Source organism: Crotalus tigris, unplaced genomic scaffold, assembly GCF_016545835.1.
Source record: "Crotalus tigris isolate CLP2741 ecotype Arizona unplaced genomic scaffold, ASM1654583v1 scf7180000017737.1785205, whole genome shotgun sequence".
Taxonomy (NCBI): domain Eukaryota; kingdom Metazoa; phylum Chordata; class Lepidosauria; order Squamata; family Viperidae; genus Crotalus; species Crotalus tigris.
In genome coordinates, this window is record NW_024096603.1 from 137,632 (window position 1) to 164,100 (window position 26,469).

At 39.8% G+C, this 26,469-nt stretch overlaps 1 protein-coding gene across 1 annotated transcript in view; it reads right to left on the minus strand.

Moving 5' to 3' along the window:
- Positions 1 to 26,469, minus strand: part of WDR25 (WD repeat domain 25) — an 81,404-nt gene that overhangs the window by 37,434 nt on the left and 17,501 nt on the right. The window contains exon 3 of the mRNA XM_039339671.1: positions 12,395 to 12,542. Coding sequence (XP_039195605.1) covers positions 12,395 to 12,542 — 148 coding nt within the window. The remainder of the gene's footprint in view (positions 1 to 12,394; positions 12,543 to 26,469) is intronic.

The following is a 26,469-nucleotide window of genomic DNA, read 5'->3' on the forward strand; positions in this document are numbered from 1 at the left end:
ATAGCTAAATGTTACAATTGAATTCAAGAAATCAGGCTTACCTGGGGATGAGGTGGCATTCCATTCAAGTCAGAGGTAAGGAAGTAGCAAGGCTAACTTGTTCTTAAGTTTTCCAAACTAGCTTTTCTTCTACAGACCATCTATTTCCTCCCTGACAGTCATTCTTCTTGAAGAAAAGCTATTACTTTTCAGGAGCTTACTTAGTATCCATTAAGAAGCCAAAGAATTCCAATTGGGGAGGGGAGAGGGTGTTCTAATTTTTGGATAACATAAGATAATTTTAGTCATTTCAACATTTGCATCTCCCAATCTCAAGTGACACCTGATTGATGATGGAATGAAAGATGCAGAATCAAGCAGACCAGTTTTAAATAACCTAATTTTCCCATGAAAACTAGACCAATGTATTTATGTAGACAAGAATTTAAATTATATTTAATTCATGAACACTAAAATAACTGTAGTATTGGGCAACTTTCCATTCATCAAATAAAGTGCTTTAAATCATACCAGAGAGGCATTTCAGTTTACTAATGGACCACACTGTACTCATGGCATACAAATAACATGATTATCTTCACCCCAACCAGCAATCTGCAGGTGCAGCTGTATTGTTTTATTTGTGACAAAGTGCTGGCAGTTTAATTAAAATGTTCACTGTTATGTAAATGTTACAACATATAAATTTCAAATGTAAACACAAAATCGGGATCATAGATGTGGCTGAGTTTTAATATCAAATATCAGTTACAACACATTCCAAAAATGACACAATAAGAAGTTTAATATTATATGCCAGGACAAAAGAATCTAAGCTTTATGCAAAATAATAACAATCAAGCACTGGCCAGTTATCTCAGAAAAAAACTGCCTCATATAATAATCTGTCTAGCATTGAACTGGGTTTGTCTGCCATTATTATTTGCTATCATCATAATGCAACATACAGAACAAAAAGTATGGGCTTGAGCAGATATTCCCTTTTGGTGCCCTCCAGAGGTATAAGATTGCTATTGTCCTTATTAGCAGGGCTGCACAGGCAGTTAAAAAGGATTCTGTAAAAAGTACATGGAGGGTTTATGAATCACTTCTTTCTAATCTTTAACCAACTTGAATTCTTTGCAGGACTTGTGCAGCTGCTTCAAATGTTCTTCTTTGTTACCTCTATATAGCAGGAGTCTTCAAACTTGGCCCTTTTATGACTTGTGAACTTCAACTCCCAGAATTCCTCAGCTAGCGTGCCTGGCTGAGGAATTTTGGGAGTTGAAGTCCACAAATCATAAAAGGGCCAAGTTTGAAGACTCTTGCTATACAGTATGTTTGTATATGTCTATATGGAGGGATTTGCTTAGCAAATGTGATAAGGATGATATACTGAAACTTAGCTGGATGGCTTAGCTAGGATAAATTGCTCTACAATACTGACCTAGGATTGGGAAACCTCAATTTACGCCTTGATTCCATTTAAGACATTTAGGAGTGATGTGAGGCAGTTTTTTTTTTCAAAGAGAACCATCTACATCAATTGTTTTCGGGAGGGGGGATAAAAATAAATCAACAAATTTGACTATAGGACTTAGTGGGGTGATCATCCATTTCTTTGAGCTAATGCAGTGTGGCTAAGCTAAAAAAAGCGATGAAGAGCAAAATAGAAGACTGTGTGTATTCTGCAGGACTACTAGGATAAACAATAGAAGCTGGGATGGTGTAGTGTTAAGCTGCAGGATTAGGAGCAAAAAGATTCAGGCCCTAGTTAAATCTCAACCACCAAAACTCATTGGATGACTCAGGGTCAGCCAAGCTCTCACAGACCAAGCTCTCTCCTGAGGCAGTGGTTGTCAGGAAAACTAGAAAAGGAGTGGATGCCTTGAGCTTCTGAATAAAAGGAGCAAAAGGAGCAAAAAAGGTCAAACAAGCACTTACAGTCATATGTCATAACAGTTATAAAATAGGTCAACCATGTGACTGACCTGATTCTATGATCTTTTTTCCGGCAGCAATTAAGCAAACGCCGCAGTTGTTAAGCAAGCGCCATAATCATTATGGAATGGTTCTTCGTTATGGGTGCAGTTTTGTCAAAAAGAAGAAGTAAGCATAAAACACAGTGACCTGACTGTGGGATGCTGCAAATGACTGTAAATGTGGCCATGTTGCTGGGCGCCTGAAGTTCAGTCACAGGACCATGGAGGGGGCCTGACCATCGGAATATCAAATCTGGATTGTAAGTTCCATTTTTCAGGTTTTCATAACTTCGAATAGTCGTTAAGTGACCAGTCATAAATCGACGGCTTCTTATTACTAAGCAAAAGTAACCAACCCAGACAACATTTTGTTCATTAAGCACTAATGAATTGTAATAATAGAAAATTAATAAAATACTATAAAAATAAATAAATAAATAAATCGGGGGCTACTTGTATTTTCTTTGATGGAGTTCCTATGCTATTCAGTGTAACATTGATTTTTATAATCAAAAGGTGGTCTAATATTTGCATTTCTAATTAAAAGCTGAAGTATTTTGGCTCACTATAATTTATAAACTCAACATAAGCAGCCAGAAATAAGCAAGAATGCATTCAGTGGAGCTAAACCCTAGGTAATTTTGCATAGGATTATAGTCCTGCGTCACTGACCATCTTGTGAGATTGTATCAATACTGTTGCTATTGTAATCTTTCTATATTTGTGTTATGGTGTGTGTGTTTTTCTGTGTGCCTATTTTCCTATCAACTTTGTGTGCAGTTTAGGACTAAAACTTAGAACTACATTAGTACTTTAGCCATGTCTGATTCATAAATACTACCATGAAAAGACTAATTGTTCAGATTGAAAAGCCATGGCAGGAAGCATGCCACCTCACCTCATTGAATCATGAGGCCTCTGACACTTTGACAAACTTAGAGGACTAAGTTTTTGATCAAAGCCTCTTCAAAACTGAAGTGCCAGCCTGCCCAAACACTATCAACTGATTCTCATTTTGCAATGCTGATTAGACTAATTGAGAGTTGGACTACATGATTTCTAAGATCCCTTCCAACATTAGGATTTTTTTTATTACAGAGCTGCTTTGGACAATGGCCTCTTCTTCTGACTTTGACCTTGTGCTTAAGAGAAGTGAAGATAAAGCAAAGGAGCTTGGTCTGTTCAGAGGAACAACTGAGGAGGAATGTGATTGCACTCTTGAAGTACTTAAAAATAATATCACAAAGTATGTGACTGTCTCTGCTGCCTCAAAGAGCAAGACATGAAATAATGGTTTTCAATTATGGCAGAGCAGGTTTTCACTGAACATTAAGGGCACTTTCTAAAGGTAAGAACAATTTGATGTGAGATCAATCACTGGAGAGCACTGGTGATTTCTTCCCTCTAGATGTGTTAATATGAAGTCCTGAGAGTAATCTACAAGGGATAATTGGATTCTTACACTAAGGAAGGATTGGATTTGATGGTGTAAATAATCCCTTCAAGTCTGTATTTCTATTGGCTACTTCCCATTAATGGGCTTTCCTTATCATTTTTAAATTGGGCAATATCAACATTCAAATCTACCTCTTCCGTGTTTCACAAGTGAGGCTGCACAGTGTGGCTGCCCTTCCCAAGCTTAATAAGGGGCGTTGTCTTACCTGAACGCCTTTTCTCAGCAGGATGATGTAGAGTCCACTGGATGGGTTCTATGACAGCCTTCCTGCCCGACAGACTAGGTCAAAACTTTGGTCACACCCTTCCTTTGGGCATGACTCCAGTTTTGACTGAGACGAGAAATGTTTGTTGAATCCTATATAGCAGCTCCTCGTTCAATATCTGCCTAGACCTAATACAAGGGGGTGTGTGGACTCTACATCATCCTGCTGAGAAAAGGCGTTCAGGTAAGACAACGCCCCTTCTCCAGCAGGATGGCTGTAGAGTCCACTGGATGGGACATACCAAAGCCCTCATGTCCCCCTGGGAGGGAGTGTCTAGGCCACTGGATCCTGAGCAGAGACAACTTGCTGTAGCACTCTTCTACCAAAGGCAGTATCCGCTGCTGCAAAGGAGTCTAAGCGGTAATGCTTAACGAATACGGAGGGAGAGGACCAAGTTGCGGACTTACAAATCTCTTCCACCGAGGCTTGTGTGGACCACGCTGCTGATGTGGCCGCGCTGCGTGTTGAATGAGCAGTCACGTGTGGGGGCACTGGATTTGCCTGAGAGACATATGCTTGGGCTATACAAGCTCTGATCCACCTACCTATGGTAGAAGATGAAACCTTCTTCCCCATAGTTGATGGTTGGAAGGAAACAAATAGAACTTCCATCTTACGGAAAGACGAAGTGCGCTTTACGTAGTAACAGAGCGCTCTACGCACGTCCAGTTTGTGCCATCTATGTTCTAGCCTATGTTTGGGGTTTGGACAGAAATCAGGAAGAGTCAGTTCCTGAGATCTGTGGAAGATGCTGTTTACCTTTGGAATGAATGCAGGGTCTGGTCTGAGGACCACCTTGTCCTTGAAAAAGGTACAGAGATCCTTCCTAACTGATAATGCTTCTCGCTGAAGTGATAGCCACTAGAAAGGCTACCTTTAATGATAGATGATGGAGAGAACATGAGTCGAGAGGCTCAAATGGGGCTGATGTCAAGGCTTGAAGAACTTTAGGCAAGTTCCAAGAAGGATACCTGTGTATAACAGGAGGTTTAGTATTGACTGCTCCCTTTAAAAAGGCGCTAATCGCCGGATGTTGCGATAGAGAAGTTGAATTGTCACAGGAAAGGACAGTTGAGAGGGCCGCCACCTGTCTACGAATGGTGTTGACTGATAGGCCCTTATTAAGTCCTTCCAACAGGTAGTCTAAGATATTGGGAATAGTCACTGAAAATGGATCTAGGTGATGTAGAGAGCACCACCTGCAGAACCCCTTCCATGTAGCGTCATAGATCCTGTTTGTCGAAGGTCGTCTTGATGCTTGAATGATCAATATCACCCCTGAGGAATAGGATTGCCTGGCTAAACTTTGCTGCTCAAATGCCAAGCGGCTAGTTGTAGCCACTGAGGGTCTGGGTGTAAAAGATTGCCCTGACTGAGCATTACTCGGTCCGGGGGAATCTTCCATGGGGGTGATATTGAGAGGTCCACAAGGTCTGCAAACCACAGACGCCATGGCCAGTGTGGAGCAATCAAGAGTACTTCTGCACCTTCTAGGATCAACTTGCGTATGGTCGCAGGTATCAATGGAAGTGGTGGAAAGGCGTACAGGAGTTGCGCCAGCCACCGACACCTGAGACCGTCCGTTCCCTCCGATCCCGGAGTCGGGAATCTGGAGAAGAACCTGGGTGTTTGCATGTTCTTCGGAGTGGCAAATAGGTCCAGATGCGGTCACCCGAACCTCCGGGAGACCTCCTCGAACAGAGCCGGATCCAGACGCCATTCCGACTGGTCCACCTTGGCTCTGCTCAGGGAATCTGCCTGGAGATTTGCCTCCCCTGAGATGTGTTCCGCTCTGATGGAACCCAAATTTGCTTCCGCCCACCGAGCTAGAACTGATGCTTCCTGCATCAGTTCCACTGATCGTGTTCCTCGCTTCTTGTTGACATGGGCCTTTGCTACTACGTTGTCGGTTAGAACGAGAACATGTCTTCCCGTTACTAGGTGGGAGAATTGACGTAGAGCCAGGTGTATGGCCCGAAGTTCCAGCCAATTGATGCTGTGAGGTCCGATTGATTCCACTGGCCCTGAGCTATCTGAGTTCCCAGATGGGCTCCCCATCCGAATAGACTCGCATCTGTCGTGAGCGTGACCCAGGTCGGCTCCCTGAATATGTTTCCCTTGAGCATCGTGAGTGATATCCACCAATTCAGGGACCTCAGTAAGTGATTTGGTACCAAGACCTTCCTGCTGGAGGTGCTGAGGTTCCTTCTCTGATAAGGGAGGAGGAACCACTGCAACTCCCTTGAGTGGAGTCTTGCCCATGGAACAACGCCCATGCAAGATATCATTTTCCCCAGGAGCTTCGAGAGCTGCGTCAAAGGCACTCTCTTGTCTCTCTGAATCTGATGAACCAGCTTCGAGATGCTGCTTCGACGCTCCTGGGAAAAATATACCCTGCATTGGGATGAATCTATCACCGCTCCCAGATGCTGAAGCTTTCTTGTGGGAGTGAGATGGCTCTTTTGGAAATTGACTGAGAATCCATGATCCTGCAGGATGCGGATTGTGGTTTGAAGATCTAATTTTGCTTGCTCGTGTGAGCTGGATTGAATCAAAATGTCGTCCAGATAAAACTGTGCGCGCACCGGCATCAACCTGAGATGAGCCACTATGACTGCTAGAATCTTAGTAAATACCCTTGGGGCTGAGGAGAGTCCGAAGGATAGGGCCCTGTACTGGTAATGCCGGTGTGCGTAGGTAAATCTGAGGAATTTGCGGTATTTGGGATGGATGGGGATGTGCAGGTACGCCTCCGTGAGATCTATTGAGGATAGGAGGTCGCCCTTCCTGATACTGGCTAGGATGGACTTTAGGGACTGCATTTTGAACCTCCTGTAGGTTACATAATAATTCAGGCCTTTTAGGTCCAGTATCGCTCTCCACCCTCCTGATGTCTTTGGGATCACAAAGAGGATGGAGTAGAATCCTTTCCCTTCCTCTTCCTTTGGTACCCTCTCTATGGCCTGAATTGACAAAAGGTGTGCAATGGCCGAGGTTACCAACCTTGCCTTGGGTGCCTTTCTGGAAATGGGGCACCTGATGAAGCGGTTTGGTGGGGGAGAGCAAAAATCTAAGGTCAGGCCATGCCTGATTGTTTCCAATACCCAGGCGTCGGTAGTGTCTGCTCCCAGACCTCGATGAAATTCCCTAACCGACCCCCTATGGGATTACCCTGCCTGGCGTCACTTGGAACGTTTAAAGGGTCGACCTCCCGATCCTCTGAAGGGACGCCTGGATTGGAATTGGCCTCTGGCTCCCATGTTTGGGCGATCCTGTGAACGATCCTGTCTCGAATAGAAGGATCGTGAGCCTCTAGACCAGTCCCAGGATTGCCCCGATTGAAAGGGCTGTCTCCAGTCCCAGGAGTTTCCTGAACGGAAACCTTGTCTCCGGAATTCCTGAGTGCCTCTCCTGTCTAGTTTCTTTGATGGGTGGACTAGAATCTTCCTTTTGTCCCTACTCTCACTTACATGTGAATCCAGAATGGATCCAAACAAGAGTGACCCACTGTACTTGGAGGTCGATAGACGCCACTTGGCCTTTAGGTCTGTTTTCCAATTTTTGAGCCACAGTAGTCTGCAAGAGGCTACTGTGGCCGCAATTGACCTTGCTGCGTACTTGGTTGCGTGAAGTGAGGCGTCAGCCATAAATTGTGAGGCAGCCAATATCTTGGCCAAAGTTTGGTGAGTTCTGACCTGATCTGGAGGCACAGTGGTTTGCAGCTCACGAAGCCACGTAATACAGGCCCTGGCGAAGAATGACGAGGAAGTTGCCGCCTTGGCCGCCCAGGCTGCGGCCATGTGGGAATGACAGAGGGAGTGCTCAAATTTCTTTTCCTCTGGTTTCAAGGCTTCCGCCATGTCTCCTGGAATCGCAGAAGTGGAGAATAGTGAAATCAGGAGACTGTCTACAGTGGGGACGTCTAGCATGTCAGAAAAGGAAGAAGACACATTGAAAAGCTTCCTTTCCACACTGTTCGGTGTAGGTGGCATTGCTAGGGAAAACCATTGCTCCTCTACAGAGGTGCGGAAAACCTCTGGACAAGGAATGTACTTGTCCTGTGCTACTTTTTTGGCAAAAAGGGGGTTTGCCTCCTTACTTGTGGAAGGATTTTCCTCCTGCACTGAGGTCAGATTGACCGTAGAGACTGCCTTTATTAAAAGTGATTTGAGAAGAGCTGGATCAAAGAGGCCAGAGCCTGTTGTCTGCCCAGGAGCGGTCCCCTCATCCTCCGAAAGGGGCATATCAGTCATGTCCAGGTCTAATGATTCTCCCTCTCCTATTTGAGAGGAGGTCTTAGAAATATTTGTAGCCGGAGCCTTGCTTCGTCCCTTAAGGGATGGTTGAAAGGCTACTTGACCTTTAGAAGCCATAAACTGGGAAAAGGCATCCTGCATGAATGCCTGAAATTGGGCAGACCATATGTCCTCCTGAGTTCTGTCCATAGGGGAAGCTACAGTGGGAGTATGGTCTGGTGAGGATGCTGGTGAAGAGGAGTGGGAGGAGTCCATCTGTTCGGTTTCCCCCAGAGGAGACCAAGTTCTAAGAACTTCCTGGGAAGTAGGTTCCGGAGTGGGGGCCACCAATGGGACAGGGGAAACCATGTTCGCCCCATTGGAACTGGTTCTCTGGGCCCTGGCAAATTGTCTTTCTAGAGCCAAATGTCTCCTCGAGGCCTCTCGCTCAGCTGTTTTGGATGGTCCCCTTTGGGTAAGGTGCTTTGTTTTAGCTTTCTTCTTCCCCCCCACCTCAGATTCTGAGGATCTGCGTTTTTGTTGTTGTGGGGGGGCAGTTGGGGACCCTGCATAGCTGAATGCGAGACATTGTCTGCCATTGTGGCCAGGTACCCCGAGTAGGCAATACCTGGAGTGGGGAACAAAACTGTACGCAGATCGGTTGCAGATAATTGAAGCCTGCAAGGCTTATTCTGCACAGAAAAAAACAATGGCCGGACAGACAGGTCCCTTTGGAAGGAGGGATCCTGTGGGGCAGTGACTAAAGGTCACCCTAAGGAACAGTGGAACAATTCAAAATTTTCCTCCCTCTCCTTCACCAAGGGCAATTGCGATGGCCCAGGATTATTAGAAGTATCGCTTGTTGGCGTAGTAAATATTTATTCCCCAATATGTGGCTGTTAAAACAGACCACAGGGTGTAAGCATAAGCTAACTTTCACTCTTCTTTACTACCCCTCTCTCTATCTCTTCTATTTTTTTTTATTGTAAACTGTATAAGCTGTTGGTAATACCTCCGAGTGAGTGACCCACCTAAAATGGAGGCTACAAGTAGTGCACCCAAAATGGAGTCTAGCCCGAAGGCCACGCCTTCCAACTAAACTGTCAAAGAAGAACTACGAGGTTCAAAATGGCGATTTTCGCCCCAACGGTCGCTCTGCCAGCTGAGGTAAATTGTGGAGTGCCCTAAAAAGGCACGGATCTTCGTGTTGTGCCCTCTGGGAACGCCGCGGCTTTCCCAAGCGATTCTGGCGTACCTGGGGCTAAAAGTGGATGGCCGTAGACCGAGGGGAGCGTCTCCCGTTAACTGGCGATTTTTCGCCTCCCTGTATAGCCGTCGGTAGCGCCGCGGCTCTAACAGACTTTGGGGGCTCGGAGCCTCACGCGCCCCAGCTGATCAGGGAAAAACAAGGGGGCAGCGAGTGCTCCCAAATGCTTCCACTGCTTCTCGCAACTCAGGCTTTTTTTTTTTTTTTTGATACTCTCACCACTCCTCGGAAAGACGCCCTCAGGAAACGGAGATCTGCCGGATGCTCGGAACTCCGAGCCAGAAGCTGAGATCGACTCTTGTGAGTCCTTTTAGTCAATTGGTAAATTTAGCAGAGAGAGAGGAGGATTTTATCTCTAAATCTGGAATTAAGTCAGTCTTTGCTGCTAACGGGCTTCGAGACTAAGTCAAAACTGGAGTCACGCCCAAAGGAAGGGTGTGGCCAAAGTTTTGACCTAGTCTGTCGGGCGGGAAGGCTGACATAGAACCCATCCAGTGGACTCTACAGCCATCCTGCTGGAGAAGGGGTAGTTTCAGAACAGTTGGAAGATCCCCCCACCAATCTTTTGTCTTCTGCCCGGTATCATCTACTGATTGGAATACCAGCAATCAATTGTTCTCCTGAATATAGGATACAGCAGTTGGGGTTGAAATTCAAAGTAGACAAATCTGAGTCAGAGGGCTTTCAGCACTGTTAGATCTTATTTTCCTTTTATCCTCCTGAAGCTAATTTCCTCTGAGAATTGTTTTTTTGGTCACACAAAAAGCTCTTCCTTCTCCTACTTCCATTCTACATTGGTGTATGTGTACTCCACAGCATTCAAGTAACAACCACACAAACCAATTCCTGGGTGATAGATCTCCTGATCAACCAAGAGTGTGACAGACCAGGATAAACAGAAAAAGAGCAGTATCCAGTCTTTCTTGCAGCAAAAGCCAAACTGGCTATGGAGTTGCAATACACAGGAGGAGAAGGCAAGCACTTCTGCAGCAGACTTGCCAGGGAAATAGGAAATGAGCAAACTGGTATCCTATATTGTCCACAAGGAGGAAAAAAATATCACAGCTTCAGCAGTGGGTTGAGAATGAGATGAAATCAACATCATGAGGACCTGTCCTCAAAAACACTTATTAAAATATCTTCCAAAATGCCTTGTGGTAAACAACCTGATGAGTCAATATTGCTACCTTAAACATCAACCTCTCCTTAGACATCATCTATCTGTATCCCATCAGATGCTAATTTGCTCTTCCTGGGACTCAATTATCTCTGCTGGATCACTGAGAATCACATTTCAGTTTTAAGCATGGCAGGTACTCATTTCCAAACTACTGGGAAGATATTAAAAGATCTAAGAAGTAACAGAGATTGATTATAGCCCCTTGAAAATTAAGTAATTACACTTAAGTAATTAAAGGAACAAAGATTCTCACTACTTGACTGGGAACTTCATAAATACCCCAAAGCGTAGAAAAATTGTGCTGCTATACCTTCCATATAACACAGGGTCATAAGTCAGCCTTTCCAACCAGGTATCTCCAGAGGTGTTGCACTTTCAAAATTACCAACCTGCATTTCTATATAGTGCCAAGTTAGAGAAAACTGCCCTTAAAAAGCAGAGGGGGGGAGTGATAGTTTACAAACTTGTAATTTACCCCAATTTACCTAAATAATTGCAACAAGGAAATCAGGCCAGATTTCTTCCAAGCCTGTTTTCCAAAAGTGTCTCTTAACCTGTATGAAAAAGTTTTCTAAAAAAAAAAGAATTCACAAACTTGGACTAGAATATATCTAAATGAAATTAATCAGTAATGAAATAAGCTCTGTGCTGATGGAGAGTAATGAAGACAGGTGAATGAACTGTAATTAAGTTCTAATCTGAACAGCTGGCTTCATATTTTTCAAGTGAGAATGCACTCAGTTTGATTTCTGGTACCAAGTTGGTTTTTGCTGAAAGTATTAGTGACATCTTTGTGAGAGATGCACATTAATGATAAAGAAGAAAAGGAGAATGGGGATTCTCAGAGTAAACTAATTTATGTTGTGTGTATTCATGCTCACACATAAACATACACACAGGTGTAGTAATTAAATATTGAAGAATCCTCCAACATGTATCAGCACATTTTTGTAAAGGTTGGTCAAACACTAAGAAAAAAAAATTAACATGCTTTTGAAAGCTAACTCTTCAAGAACAACACTTTGTGGAATTTAAAAGGAGAACTTGTTACAAGAAGCACAAAATCTAATTTTCTTGCTTGCGCTCAACATCTGGGCCAAAGGTTCTTTCTCAGGTTCTTCAAGAGTTTTACACAGAATGAAAATTATGAAAGAGATAATGTCTGTGTATTAATATCTTGCTTAACCACAATATGGTTGAAGTGGAACAGCCCAATGGGGTATCTGGTGTGAGCTATATTCTGCCTTACAGGCCCCAAATCCTCCAATCTTCTTCTATCTTCCCTGCCTTGCAATCACTGCATAGTACTTTATCATGGCTTTCTTGCCACTGATATATTGTACATCTTGATTTCTCTGCTTCTCTCATTTCATCTTTGGATGTAAGTCAAGGCCTACCTATATTTAATTTATTCTTCATTCTTTGTATTTCAAATATTGTTACATTTTTCCTCTTTGTTACTTTGGTGTTTTATTCCCTATCCACATTCAGTCTCACTTGTGTATTGCTGCACTTCTTGTTCCTTTGTATAACTAACTTAACTCTGGAGTTCCTTTGTTTCTCTAATCACCTCTACAAGCCTCTACCATGGCGTTTTTCAACCTTGACAATATTAAGATGTGAGGTAGAGGAAGTACACCCATCTTAAGGTTGCCAAGGTTGAAAAACACTGCTACATCATTATGCAGAGCAGCCAACAGTTTTGTGGTTTTCCCAGGGAAAGGAAGAGCTGACTGTAGGACTCAACATTGTAACTTCTTACCTTTAAACCAGAATCAGAACTTCTTAAACATGTTGCAGCTACAATGTATAAAACAGTTTCACATCAAAAAGTCCCTGCCCATGGAAATCAAAGATTTTAACAATAATTTAGCCTAGAGAAGACAACTTCTCAAAATACCTAATTGTAATTTTTTTAATTAGCAGAATATTCCAGTTAGTAAGAAGATGGCATTGTGTTTCCAACCCCCAAATACTATAAAGGTATTTTTTTATATATTAGCCACATTGTAGTGTTGACTACTTAGTACCTGTTTCAATATCTGTTAAATGAAGCATAAAATCAAACCCTCCACTCAGTGCATTTCTTCCACAGGGAGACCACTGAATAGCTCGGACAGCACCGGTATGGTTAAAGTATGATTTCAAACAACGTCCTTCATCCACAGCATCCCAAACCTGAAAAATATATATATATATATATATACATATTTTCTAAAAATATAAAATAACCAATAATTTATTTTAGGATCAGCAGGAAGCAGTACTGATTTCTGCTAACTATTTTCAATGAGTAACCAGAATATCATCAGAAAATAACATTCATTTATATAATTTTTAAAAATACATTTCAATACATGATGCAATGAGATAGTTTGAACAAGAGAGCTGGTTTGTTGTAGTGGTTAAGACATAAAGGTAGGAACCAGGAGACTGAGTTCTAGTCCCATCTTAAGCACAAAGCCAGCTGGGTGATCTTGTGCCAGTCACTTTCTTTCAGCTCTAGGAAGGACGCAATGGCAAACCACTTCTGAAAAACCTTGCCAAGAAAAATGCAGGGACTTGTCCAGGTAGTCTCTAGGAATCAGACATGACTGAATAGAAGAAAAAAAAATTGAACAGAACTTCCAAATATGTCAAATATACTAATAATGCAGAATACTACAGTGCAGAGATCTTTTTAAATTAATAAACATTTGACCATAGAGTACTCTGCATTAAGAGAGGTATATGAATTTTTGACCATAGAGTACTTTGGATTAAGAAATATATGAATTATTGTCTTCAGCATATTCAGCAAATCTATAAACATGTTCATTCGTTCATTCTTTTTTAATCTGCTGCAACTGAGAGATTTTTCTAACACTTCTATTTCTAGCATTTTTAGGTTAAAAAATAATTGTCTAAAATGAGGACATTCATGTGTTGCTTAGAGAAAGTCTACTGTACTGTACTGACACACATTGATTCAAAATTCCAAAACATTGAAATACTGAGTGCCCTGTAGTTCAGTGAGTATAGAGAATATAATACTATACTCTTTGAAGTTGACATCTAATCTTTTTCTTATTCACAGAACAATATGCTTGAAAGAGTAGGACATACTGTATTCCCATGAGGCCAATCTGCCACAGAAGACATATTTCTATATTGGTTTCACAGAAAAAATCCAATGTTTCCAAATGTATCAAACAATGTATCTCATAATCTCAGAGATTTTGACTAGAGATGGTTCCACAAATTTGGAGGTGGCTAGCTTGGCAAAGACTGAAATTATAAATACAAGAAAACAAGAATAATTGTTTTAATAGCCAGGGAAAATTAAATAGATTTAATTTCCACAAAATTTGACTAGACATTAGAAATTACAACCTATAATTATACTTTTGGTTTCAGGATAATCAAAATCTTTCACTAATCAAAAGCTATCAACTTTATACTCATCATTTTAATAAGAAATGTATCTACAAAATTTATCAGAAAAGTAATATCCTGTTAAAAGGCTAGTATGAAGATCTCTTTATGAAACATTATATTGATTTCCTTTTTTGTATTAAGCATAATGCTAATATCCTGTGGCAATAAAAATGATGAAATAACGTTCCCGATTATTATCATCTACTTTGCTTTAAAACTTTTAGTAATTTAGTTTGCTTTAAAACTTTTAGTTATTTAGCTTTCATGCTGCACACTATAATTAATTTTTCAGGCAATTTTAATCCTCAGAATTAGAACTACCAATAAATTAATATCCTAATAGATATGAGTTGATATGGATCATCATGATTTCAACATTCTTGCATTATTATTTTAAAGCAATTTCTGTAGCTGTAGGGAGAGAGTGGAATCAAAGCACTTGGTGGCAAACTAATTTCTGAATCAGGCCTTATGTCAAAAATATATGTTTGTAGTATTTGGAACAAGCCATAAATACTACATTGGACAAGGAATAAATGTTTGAATAGGCCTTGGTTGGTCCAAGTCTCATTGATTCAATGTAACCACAATAGGAGCTCATCACCACATAGTAACTTCATGTTTGACATGTTAACAGATATGCCTTTATTTAACCGTTTTTTTATTAGTCTTCAAAAACAAAATGCTCTGGAGGGCAATGAATTACAATACGGTCTCTGAGAATATATTTGAGTAAGTCTTACTGTCAATATAGTTTATTTTATCTTATTTGCAGAGAAACAGTAAAACTCTCTTGGAAATAATACTTTTTGAAAGATTGGGTGAGCCTGTCACGTTTCGCTAGACTAATAAAGAGTAAATCATATCCAAGTGGCATGTGAGAGGGCATCCCCTCTTCAGAAAATAGCTGCTTGAGTGAAATGGAAAAGACAGGTTGTAAATTATTTAGAAGCTTCTCTCTGATGTTTTAAATGATCAACTATGAAAACACAATGTCTGTAACAAACTTCAAGTGGCACATTTTCTCCTTCTTTGGAAGAAGCAAACAAGCATCTCATTAAAGGAGAATTGGGGTTTATTTATTTATTTATTTATTTATGAGACTTATATACCGCTTTAAGTGCAAGCACTCTCTAAGCGGTGTACACCAGTAAGCAATGTATATATATATATTACATTGCCCCCAACAATCTGGGTCCTCATTTTACCTACCCCGGAAGGATGGAAGGCTGAGTCAACTTTGAGCCGGTGAGATATGAACCACTGACCTGCTGAACACAGTCAGCTAAAGTGGCCTGCAGTACTGCACTCTAACTGCTGCGCCACCTCGGGTTACTTTATATTTTGCTAAATGTGGATTTCTTTATCATTAAGAGTTGAGATATGGAATGTTTATTTGAATGGAATATGTGGGTTCCTTGGTACTATCTGAGCTTGGTAGTTTTCTGGGGAATGATTCATTACCAAACTAGGTAACATTATTGATGTTAATAGGCAATGGGGTCTGCCCTTACTTTACTACTGCTTTCCCTGTCAATATTGGTAGAAGTGGTCTTGATGATTCCTTGACCCGGCTGTTGTTTATTCTTAGCTTGTTTGACAGTCCCTTAATTGGGGTATTACTTGCTTCTTGATTGTTGATCTAATGGGAGTGGGATATGTTGTTATTTTGGATGTTTTTCTTCGGAACTGTTGGCATTTGGAATGGAATGGATTTTATATTGGGTTTGCTTAAGTTAACACGGTGTTTAAGCTTTTTTCCCTAAAGTTACTCCAGAAGTAAAGGATATTTGTGAGTTTGTTTGTTTGTTTGTTTTATAAAGGGGAAATGGTCCCTCTTTGTCATGTTAAACATCAGGTTTTGGGGACCACTTTTTGCCTTTTAAATGTAGTTCTGCTTACAGCTAAAAATTGAGATGTAGAATATTGAGTTTCATATATGTTAATTAATCTTATTTTAGGTTCTGTTTGGACTTTTTTGCTGACACCTGGATTGGAGAAGATATTATTTATTAGATTTGCCTACAGTTAAGAGATGAGTTATGGGATGAAGAGATTTATATTTGGTAATTAAAAAAAGGTGGAGAGATTATAAAATTGTTTATACTTGTGATGAGGATGGGAAATTGCTTTCTTAGAGGTTTTTTTCTTTTCTTTTTTGCACCTTTTTCATTTGTCTTTTTTAGTTTGCATTTTCCTGTTACAACTAACACTTTTATTAAACATTATTATTAAAAAAAATTTACCAACTCCACTGAAGTTTTAGCTGTGACAGAATTTTTATATTTTAATGTCTACTAAAACTAGTCCACTCATATTTGATATGGAACCAAACCTCTAATGCAGTGGTGGGATTCAGCCAGTTCACACCAGTTCAGCAGAACCGGTAGCTAATTTTTTATTGCCCAGGCCCAGAATGGACTTCCAGAAGCGACATCCACACAGAGAACCAATTGTTCACATATTTGAATCCCAACACTGCTCTAATGACAAAAGGACAAAATTAGTGTGTTTTATATAAGAAAGTTCAGAGTATATCTTTGATAAACATCCAGGAAAACTCCGTCCTAGTGCTTTTCTGGTATTGTCCCCTATATAACCTATATAGCCCTGCTAGATAAGAGAAATATCTGTCTTAAATATTTTTTGCTTTTTATCAAAATATTCATGTATTTATTTTTTAAAAAAGAATGCAGGCTTTCACTGAAAAGCTATATGTTGCAATACTGATCATTTAGACTGACGGGATCACAATAATATGTGTATAGTTCTGGGATGAGATGCCCCTGGAAACATTGTGATTATTCTAAAACTGCACTTTGAACTACATGAAAGTGCATTTGAGATTTGATGCTGGCTGATTTTTAAAAAAGAGATTTAGCTTCTGCTCTTTCCTCTTGTCTATATTTAGTTTGATTAGTGGTGTGTGAATTTTAAGACTGGTAGATAGCTCCACAGTTTTATCCTAACCCCGCAGAGTGCACCACAATTGCCTAATCACAATGCTAGTACACATCACAAGAGTTATGTTTGCTTTCTGATCATGTTGACAGCTGCAATGCTGGACAACTGGAATGCTCCAAAGCAATATTTATAAATGTGCCTCAAATATTATCCCAATAACTAATACATTTCTGTAAATCTAAAAACAGCAATTCCAACACCTTCAATACAGAGTTGGCGAGAAAATTAAATGCTAATTACAGGTAGTCCTTGACTTACAATCATATTGAGTCCAACATTTCTGTTGCTAAGTGAGACATTTGTTAAGTGAATTTTGCCCTATTTTATCACTTTTCTTGCCATGGTTGTTAAATGAATCACTGCAGTTGTTAAGTTAGTAACATAATTGTTAAGTGAATCTGGCTTCCCCATTGACTTTGCTTGTCAGAGGGTCGCAATAGGGGATCACATAAGCCCGAGACACTGCAACTGTCATAAATATAAGTCAGTTGCCAAGCATCTGAATTTTGATCACGTGACCATGGGGATGCTGCAACGGTCATAAGTGTAAAAAAATGGACATAAATCACTTTTTTCAGTGCTGTTGTAACTTTGAACGGTCACTTAATGAACTGTTGTAAGTCGAAGACTATCTGTACTTTGTTTTCCTTTTCCTTGTACAATTCAAAGAAGTAATATAGTATTCTCCTTAATTATAATAGAGAGAAGACATAAATATTAGCATTCAATGTACAGGTAGAATGAAATGGAAAAACTAAGGAAAATTCAACCTGTTTAACAATACAAGTTCCACACTGAATTTAAATGCTTTATTTCATAATGCTGAATACTGCTTTGGAACATTCTAACTTTAGGGAACAACGGAGGGGGGGGGTAAGGTTGGGCCACAGGATCATCTGCAGGGCTTCAGCGAAGAATATTTACGGTATGGTCTCTGTTGAATAAAGTTGCTCAGATTTGTTTGGAATAGGACTCCAACTAGGCAAGTCCAATTGAGTTCTCAGGGCACAATCTTATGAGGTTATCTGGATTGACTTTGATGCTGTGATCTATGTTAGTTTAGCCACCTGTTTGTTAGGGCCTGGACCTTCCTGGATTGCTAAGGTGGCCTGGGAGCAGTGGTGGGATTCAGCCAGTTCACACCACTTCAGCACAATTGGTAGCTAATTTTTTGTTGCCCAGGCCCAGAATGGACTTCCAGAAACAGCATCGACACAGAGAACAGGTTGTTCACATACTTGAATCCCACCACTGCCTGGGAAGTGGCCAAGGGAAGTGGTATCTGTTTCTGAGAGAGGGACTAGATCTGCCTGCTTTGAAGGAGACAGTAATACAGCCCATATTCAAGAGACATCACTGGATTCTCCAGTCTGAAAAATTATCATCTAGTTTTCAATTTTTCCTTCATGGTCAAACAACAAGTTACAGAGGATCTTGACAGAAACAAATGATTCAGACAGTTTTCAGACTGAGATATACAGTAGTATGCAGACAGCGTTTGATATTATCAAGCACATTATCCTTCTGAATGAGCTGTTTCAATGGTATTGATGGACAGAGAAAGAGAGCCCCTTATGGTGGAATGTCTCACAGTTTGACACTCTCCCCTCTCCTGTTTAATTGTTACATTAAACTATCAATTCAGCATTCAACAATGCATTGATGATATCCAGCTTTAAATCACCTCCAAATATGGTATGCCACTGTATGTCCCAGTATATGTGCCACTAATACTACATAAGCTGAATTTGTTGTCAGTAGGCTTCCAGGTTCAGTTCAAGGTGTTGGTCATTACCTATAAAGTTATTTATGGCATGGGTGCTAGATACCAACAGATTACCTATTGGCAACTATTTCTGCCTGCCAAGCAATCCCTCAAGAAATACAGACAGTTACTCTTTCTCCTAGGGTTCTTAAGACCTGGCTTTGATTTCAGGACTGGAGTGGGAAACCTGGTTTGGTTTGATGTATTATTGTTTGGTTGTTTCAGTCTATGGAGTTGTATATTTTTAATAGGTTTGATTCTTTCATAGTTGTAAGCCACCCAGAGTCTATAAGAATGGGCAACGATGTTAAATGTACATAAATTAATCATCATCATTCCAGGTTCTGGAAAAGGACTCAATAAGTGGATAAAAATGCCAAATTCAGTCTAAATATCTGGCTGACTGGACAAACAACAACCACCATGAAAAACATCACTGAAAGAATATCTAAAGGACAGGAAAGAAGATACACCAGAGCTACATCACCCTGAAGGCTTACTGAATATCGAAGAGGATAAAGTGACCTATAAGAAAGATCAAGTGAAGAATAGAAAGGAGACATGGCAAGGCAAATGACATGGCCAGTACACAGAGTTCAAACAGTCAAGCACCTGCCGTAAAATACTCCAGACTTAACAACTTTTGGTAAGAAAGACAAAAAAGTCTGAATGCTAAATGTTGACAGCAGAATGGAAGAAAAGGAACTGGAGGAAATCACAAAATACAAATACCTGCAAATAGAAGTAGGATGACTGTAGCAAAAAAAAAAAAAGCAAAAATAGTACCAACAATAATAGTTGATGCCATCCCAAAACTACTGGAACATGAATTGAACATGAATTGAACATTGGATTTGACAAAATCATCATCAGTCACTTGCAAAAGGCAATTTTACTTGAAATAGCTCACCTTTAAATACCTATAAAACTATCAAGCAACAGCTTCCTATCCCAAGTCCTTGGAAAGGACTCAGTAAGTGGATAAAAGTGCTAAAACCAGTCTAAACATCTGACTGACTATATAACCAACTACAATAACTTTTTATCCTATCATTTTAAAGGCTGGGTTGGATATGGCCTACAATTAATGTAACAGTTATGTTTCTAATGTACTTACATAGACTTTCCAAAATAATTTGGTAGATTTAGCAATTGTTCATTTGGAATCTCTCACATGCACTGTATTCTATTATTATTAAAATGGTAAACAGCTTGTAAAGAGAAAATGCAGCATCACTCCCTGCATTCCATTTTTTCATTAACAATATTGGCTACAAAACTACTCATCAAACTATCTGGAAATATAGTTTTCATGTTGGAAGAAAGTGAACCCGTTACTCTAACAACCACCCTCAAAGTAATCTTTAACACTATCAGAATGTGCTTTATTTCTCTCACTATCTGCCTTTTTAATAAGGCCATGCACCATAAAGTACATGCCAGGCAACGGTTTTCAATAATTAAAAAAACAGAAAATCACTTAAAAAACAGTCCAGCCTGCATCGTGAAGGCAGAATATCCACCCCTTGATCTTTACATCCTGACAGATCAAACTATACAGTCTTTGCCCAACAGACAACAGCAGCTACCAGGGTTAACAAATATTTTAATTTCAACTTCTTGAGAAGCATTCATGACAGGGATTTTCAGAAGCCAAGAGTTATTGCAGCAATATCCCCAGGGAACTAGTGACACTACAGCCTTATTGGCACTAAATTGATTGTCCCTCTGACTTTGATTGCAAGATATTTAGAACTTTCACTGAAGAGATGTCAAGAGACAATCAACACCACTCCACATTTGTAGACTATGCACATAACCTTATACTTTTCCTATCTATGTCTTAAATCCATCCAGGGAGAACAAAGCAAACAGGAAGAAAAATGAACTAATGGCTGCCAGCAGAGATAATCCCTATAGGAAAGAAGGCACATTTCTTTCTTCAGTAAAACTTGTCATTGCTGGAACCAGCTTTTGAAGCTCTCAGTGACCTATTTGTCAACTGACAGGCAGCTACCTAAATATTTGATACATTCAAAACAACTTTTAAAGTATCTAAAGCAGGTAATCGGGAGATCATGGAGCATCATAGTCATAGAGTAGTATGTTTAGGTCCCAGCTGCAGTGGATATTTCTTATTTAAAAAAATAATATAGAAAACCAGGGGAATCCAATTGCTTGGAACATTCTTTATGGTGGTACTGCCTTATTAAAAAGGCATATAGTGATAAAAATAGAGCATAGAAGAGAGTACAAGAAATTTAAACAATTTCAAGTTCCTGGACCAGATTAATTACACCTTAAGCTACTAAAGGAATTAGAGGAAATAACAGCAGAATCACGAACTATAATCTTTCGGAATTCCTGGAGAACTCACCGTTGCAAAAAAAGAAAGCAGCCTCTTTTTTTATTTTCCTATCTCCAGAAATGGGAAGAAGACAATTTAGTCTAGGAAATTATAGACCTGTCCGTTTTATGTCAATACTAGACAAGATCAGTTGAGCCAATTAGAGCTAATTCTTATTTAGTGACTGTCTCAGACAGAGATCATTTGCAGTTACAACAGTGATGAAAAAGTAACTTTGTGACCAATCCTCACATTTATGACTTCACATGTCTATAAAGCAAAGGAAACATGAAGATTGTAAGCACAGTCATGGTTTCATTTAGTGACTGGTTTCTTAATAATCATATAACAGTGATGGAGAACCTTTTAGAGACTGAGTGCCCAAAAAACTGGCCCTACCCCCGCACCACCCCGTCCCGCCCCCGCTCCGCTCCATCCCCAGCCCCGCCTGCCCGCAGGGCCACTCACCACCTCCAGGGCCCGCCACAGATCGCCCAGGCAGCCCAGCAGCACTATGGCGGTCACGCCCTCTGCCCGCGCCCTGCATCATCAACTGTGCACAATGGGGTGTGAGGGCAGAGTCTTGTCTATGCTGTCTGCTGCCATGTCTTTGGCTGTGCTGCTCCATGTGGGCCACACTCAGAGGTGACTCTCCTTCAGGGGGGCTGCTGGAGAGGAGAGGGTCGCAGGGGGAGGTGAGGCTGGGGCAACAGCATGTGGGCCCACAAAGAAGGCTACGAGTGCCACCTCTGGCACCCATGCCATAGGTTCGCCACCACTGTCCTATAACAAACTTAGTGTTTTAATGCTTCTGAGCACTTGAATATAAACATAACAATTAACAAGAACCAGTATGGTTCAAACAGAGGCAAAATAGCCATCTATCCAAAATAATTTGAATAGCTCCTGCACCAAGCAGGTGATTGCATTAAAATTATTTCTACAGCCACTTTCAACTCTATTATTGTTTTTATTCCTCAGAGTTTTCTTATTTAAGGACTGGAAACAAAACATGCCCTATATTCAATCATTACTTCCTTCAAAATAGACAACTATTTCACCATTATGTCTCTACCTCTATAACATATTTTTAAAAGTTGTAATATACATTTTTACATATATATTTTTTTCACTCTCATTTTCCAAGGTTATTAATGGTAGTTACATTTTGTCCCAATCCTATATGTGGCACATAATTAAAAAAAAACAAATAGTTAAAAGTCAACAATATAAGTTTATCTATGAGCATGTCATTGAACAGTAAATGGAATATGTGCACACTCCATGATGATATTAAGTTTCTAATGATGAGATGGAATGCCTATTTTGTCGTTGCATTCCAATGGGAAACTTTATTATTATATTAATTTAGAACATAGAACATGGAATAACAGGGTTGGAAGGGACCGTGGAGGTCTTCTAGTCCAACCCCCTGCTCAAATAGGAGATCCCATACCATTTCAGACAAATGGCTATCTGATATCTTAAAAACCTCCAGTGATTGAGTATCCACAACTTCTGGAGACAAGCTGTTCCACTGCTTAATTGTTCTCACTGTCAGGGAATTTCTCTTAGTTCTAGATTAGCTCTCTCATTAATAATCTTCCACCTGTTACTTCTTGTCCTGCCTTCAAGTGCTTTGGAGAATTGGTCAACCTCCTCTACTCTGTGACAGCCCACCAGGTGCTGGAAGACAGCTATCATGTCACCCCAATCCTTCTCTTTGCTGCACTAGTTCCCTTAACTGTTCATCACAGACAACAAAATGGAAGATTAAAACGAGACAGTTTTGAAGGGTTAGAGGAAAATTAGCAAACATATTTTTTCCAACTAATTCTATTCAAAAGAAAAAAAAACCCAAATCCAACATCCTATGTTTCTACTTTTCCGAACTTTGTTAGCTAAACTCTCTTTCCAAGTTACATCTAAACATCATTAGCAATATTTCAAAACCCTATCTAGTGTTTATTTGCTCATTTGTATTATCCTTCACTGAATTTACCACTTGAATTCACAGGCATTTTACAAATTGAATCTTTTTCCCTTCTGCACTATGTGCAAATATTGCCATCCATTTCCAAATGATATTTTGTAAATATAAGCTTCATCTTCCTAAGGAATGTGCTGAATACTTTTTAAAATCCTTTATATAAATAAATTAGTATGTTTTGGTTAAAATTATTCCATTAATAAAGAAAAATGACAGAAGTAATAATCATCTTATAATTTCTGTGAGGGGTCCTTGATGCTCTCTGGGCTGATGATGTTACCCAGTTAGGGTACTGAAACGTCTGCAAGAAAACAAGAAAGCTCAGAGAGCACCAAGGACCCCTCATTTCAACCCAGAGCTACAAATATTCTCCTTCATTGGTATACTTTGTTTCAGTTTTAGGCTATGACCCATCTGCTATAATGTCTACAACTTTTTAATTCCAGTTATTGCATATTTTGCATGCACTACAGGTAACTAAAAAGGTTGGATTTCATGGAAATTTAAGCTCACAGTGTTGTATTTTCAAGTAAACAGGAAACCTATCTGTAGCTAACAAAGAATTCTGTATTAGAAGAGTAATCAAATGAGATTAATATTTCACAAAAGTGATAGGTTGCAAATATCTGCATGTTAAATTGGAACACTGAGATAAGCTGAGTATCCTTTTGGTGTATGGGCCAGCTTAATGCTCCAATTTCTTTACAGACACTTGACTTAGTTGGGTAGTTTAAACTTCTTGTCAAGGTTGAATTGCTAAGATGCTTGCTAACCTTTCGCTACTCAACTTGCCATAGCAACAGGGGAGAGGGAGAGCCTGGGAAAGAAACAGGAGTTTCAAGAAGCTGTGCACAGACTGCAAGACCCAAGGTCTCAAAAACAGGTGTCTGACGAAAAAGTGGATCATTCCCATAACAAACTGAAGAGATGTGATTGGGCAATGTGAACATTTGGTGGGTGGGGGTTATGAAAAGCTATTGTTAACTAATTTTGGCACAGGAAAATTAGAGTTGATTTTGCTTCTTCAATGCCGGATGTGTATTCAATAAAGTTCATCTCTTATGGCACCTCAAGACTGTAAAGTTTCTTCAACAATGAATTTGCTAGCCAGACGGTTGACACTTCCCTGTCCTCAGTGCTAGGTTGGAGAAGGTAAGACTGTGACCTCCATGGCAATCAAGGGCTGTCCCAGATAATCTCTGGCCTGAAGCTTGCGGGCAGACAAATGTTGGCTCTTATTTTCACTTCTGAGGGGTTATGCTGCATTCTGCAGAGATTACTTCTTAGTCTACCTAAGACTGGTTGCCATCAGGGATCTGCACGAGGTGGTGAGATTTATTAGTATAACCTGTCCTAGATGCCTGATGGATCAGAACAATTTCCAGAGAACATTTGGGAAATTGACCAGCAATTTGGCAGTAGTTCTTGTCTGGTTTATCAGGTTGGTAGCAACCTCTGATGCCATCAACCGCAATATCCTGTTGCGAGGGTTGATAATTGGAAATAGGCTTGTTCCTTAATCAGCAGTTCCAATTGGTAGTGACAGGGGAGGGGAGAAAGAGTTTGGTGTAATAATTGCTGCAGCATTCAGTCCTCTCTCCCCTTTTAGTTATTTCTACCTGTGATCACTGGTTTGCAACTTGGGAATTCTCCTGAATTTGAGGCTACTGATGAATGGACAGATGAAGACAGTGGCCAAGAGGGTTATGCCCAGTCTCAGATGGTACACCAGGGAATGGAGAATCTTCCTATACTGACTTATGTCTTATTACCGTAACAGTTGGACTACTGCAATGTGTTTTACATGCCAATACCTTTGGAGACCATTCCAACTAGTTCAAAATAGAGGAGATTCTTTATTGATTAGTATTCACTTAGATGCTGGTTATATCCTCTTTTTCTCTTTCTTTCCACCTTTCCCAGCAATAGAGTTTTCTTCAGTGAGCTGGATCTTTGCATAATGTCCAAAGTAAGATAATTTGAACTTGGTTTTAACCAATACTTATAGTATTTTATTGTTAATTCTACAACATGGAAGCATATAAATCAAGAAATACATGGCAATTATATTTATCAAATTTATACATATCATATACTATAACAGTAGTGGGATTTAAATATGTGAACAACCAGTTCTCTGTGTGGGTGCCGCTTCCGGAAGTCCATTCTGGGTCTGGGCAACAAAAAATTAGCTTCGGTTCTGCCAAAGTGGTGCAAACTGGCTGAATCCCACCACTGCTCTACAGGAATTCCCAGTAGTTAACAACAAAAGCACAGAATTAAAACCATATTTAACCACTTCCATGTTAAATAAACAATCATTTATATTCCTTGCAGACAGCTGGTCATTTGCATTCTTTTAGAGAGTCGTTGAGGCCACCTAGAGGTTTATCTTTCCATTCCCCACCATCCAGTCAGACCTAAAGAAGCTTCTTGGATGAGAAAGAAAATGTCTTTAAAGAAAAACAAGAAAGTCCAGTTGCCTCATGAAAAAGTACTTTTGGTATAACTATGACCTGGATGACTGAGAAACTCCATAGATGATCTTTACTGTATTAATTTAAAAACACTAGCTCTTCAGAGAATTGTAAGCAACTCAAAAGTGTCTGAGAATCCAGCAGGATAATTACTGAAGCCTCTCCCTCACCTTTTAATTAATATTCAGTATTGAATTTTAGCTGTCCTTGCTTCTATTTTAAATTTTAATTTTTTTATATTTTATTTGTATGTTTTAACATGTTATTGGTACATCGCCCAGAGTCCCTCACTGAGGGAGATGGATGGTATCTAAATGTGATAAATAAAAAAATAAATTGCAGTACAGCATAGTAGCAGATGCTATCAGCTCCTAAATATTCAAATATATTGGATAATCTACCAAGAGACAACAAGGCAGGCTTGCCAGTGTAGAATGAATCAAAGATATGCAAATAGTAACTAGCTAGATTTTTATATTAGAGACTTACACAGTTGCTTCTTTTCATTCATATTTTCATTTTCAATGGACTGCCAGAAGTCTCTCTTTAAAGTTTAATCATCTTTAATATTTAAATATGTTCAATATACTAACAAACTTTCTTCAATAATTCACACCCCTAAATAAGATACTTATAACTTTTTATGTTCTTTCAAATCAGTGCATGTATGGATTAATTTTATGTTTAAAATTAAAATATAAATGTCCATCACAGCAGCTTTAAAGTAAGTACAATTCCCCTCATGATTTGTCAGAAACAAATCCAGTGGATCTAGTTAATATGCAGCATTATTAGATTGTGTGTATTCTCTGAATTTGGTTGTTTCATTACAGGCAGACCTTATTTAATGACTGCTCTGTTTAGCAACATTTCAAGGTACCACAGTGCTGAAAAGGTGACTTTAAGACCAGTCTTTCCACCTATGATTATCACAGCAATCCTGTGGTCTCATAAACTATATCTGAACACTTTGCAAACCCTCAGATGTTTATGACTGTTGCAACATCCAGTCATATAACTGCCATTTGTGCACTTCACAGCTGACTTCCAACAAGCAGAGTCAATGGAATAAAATCACAAATCACGTCTCTCTTAATGACTGTGGATGATTCACTTAACTAAAGTGAAGTTGTAGTCCAGTGCAG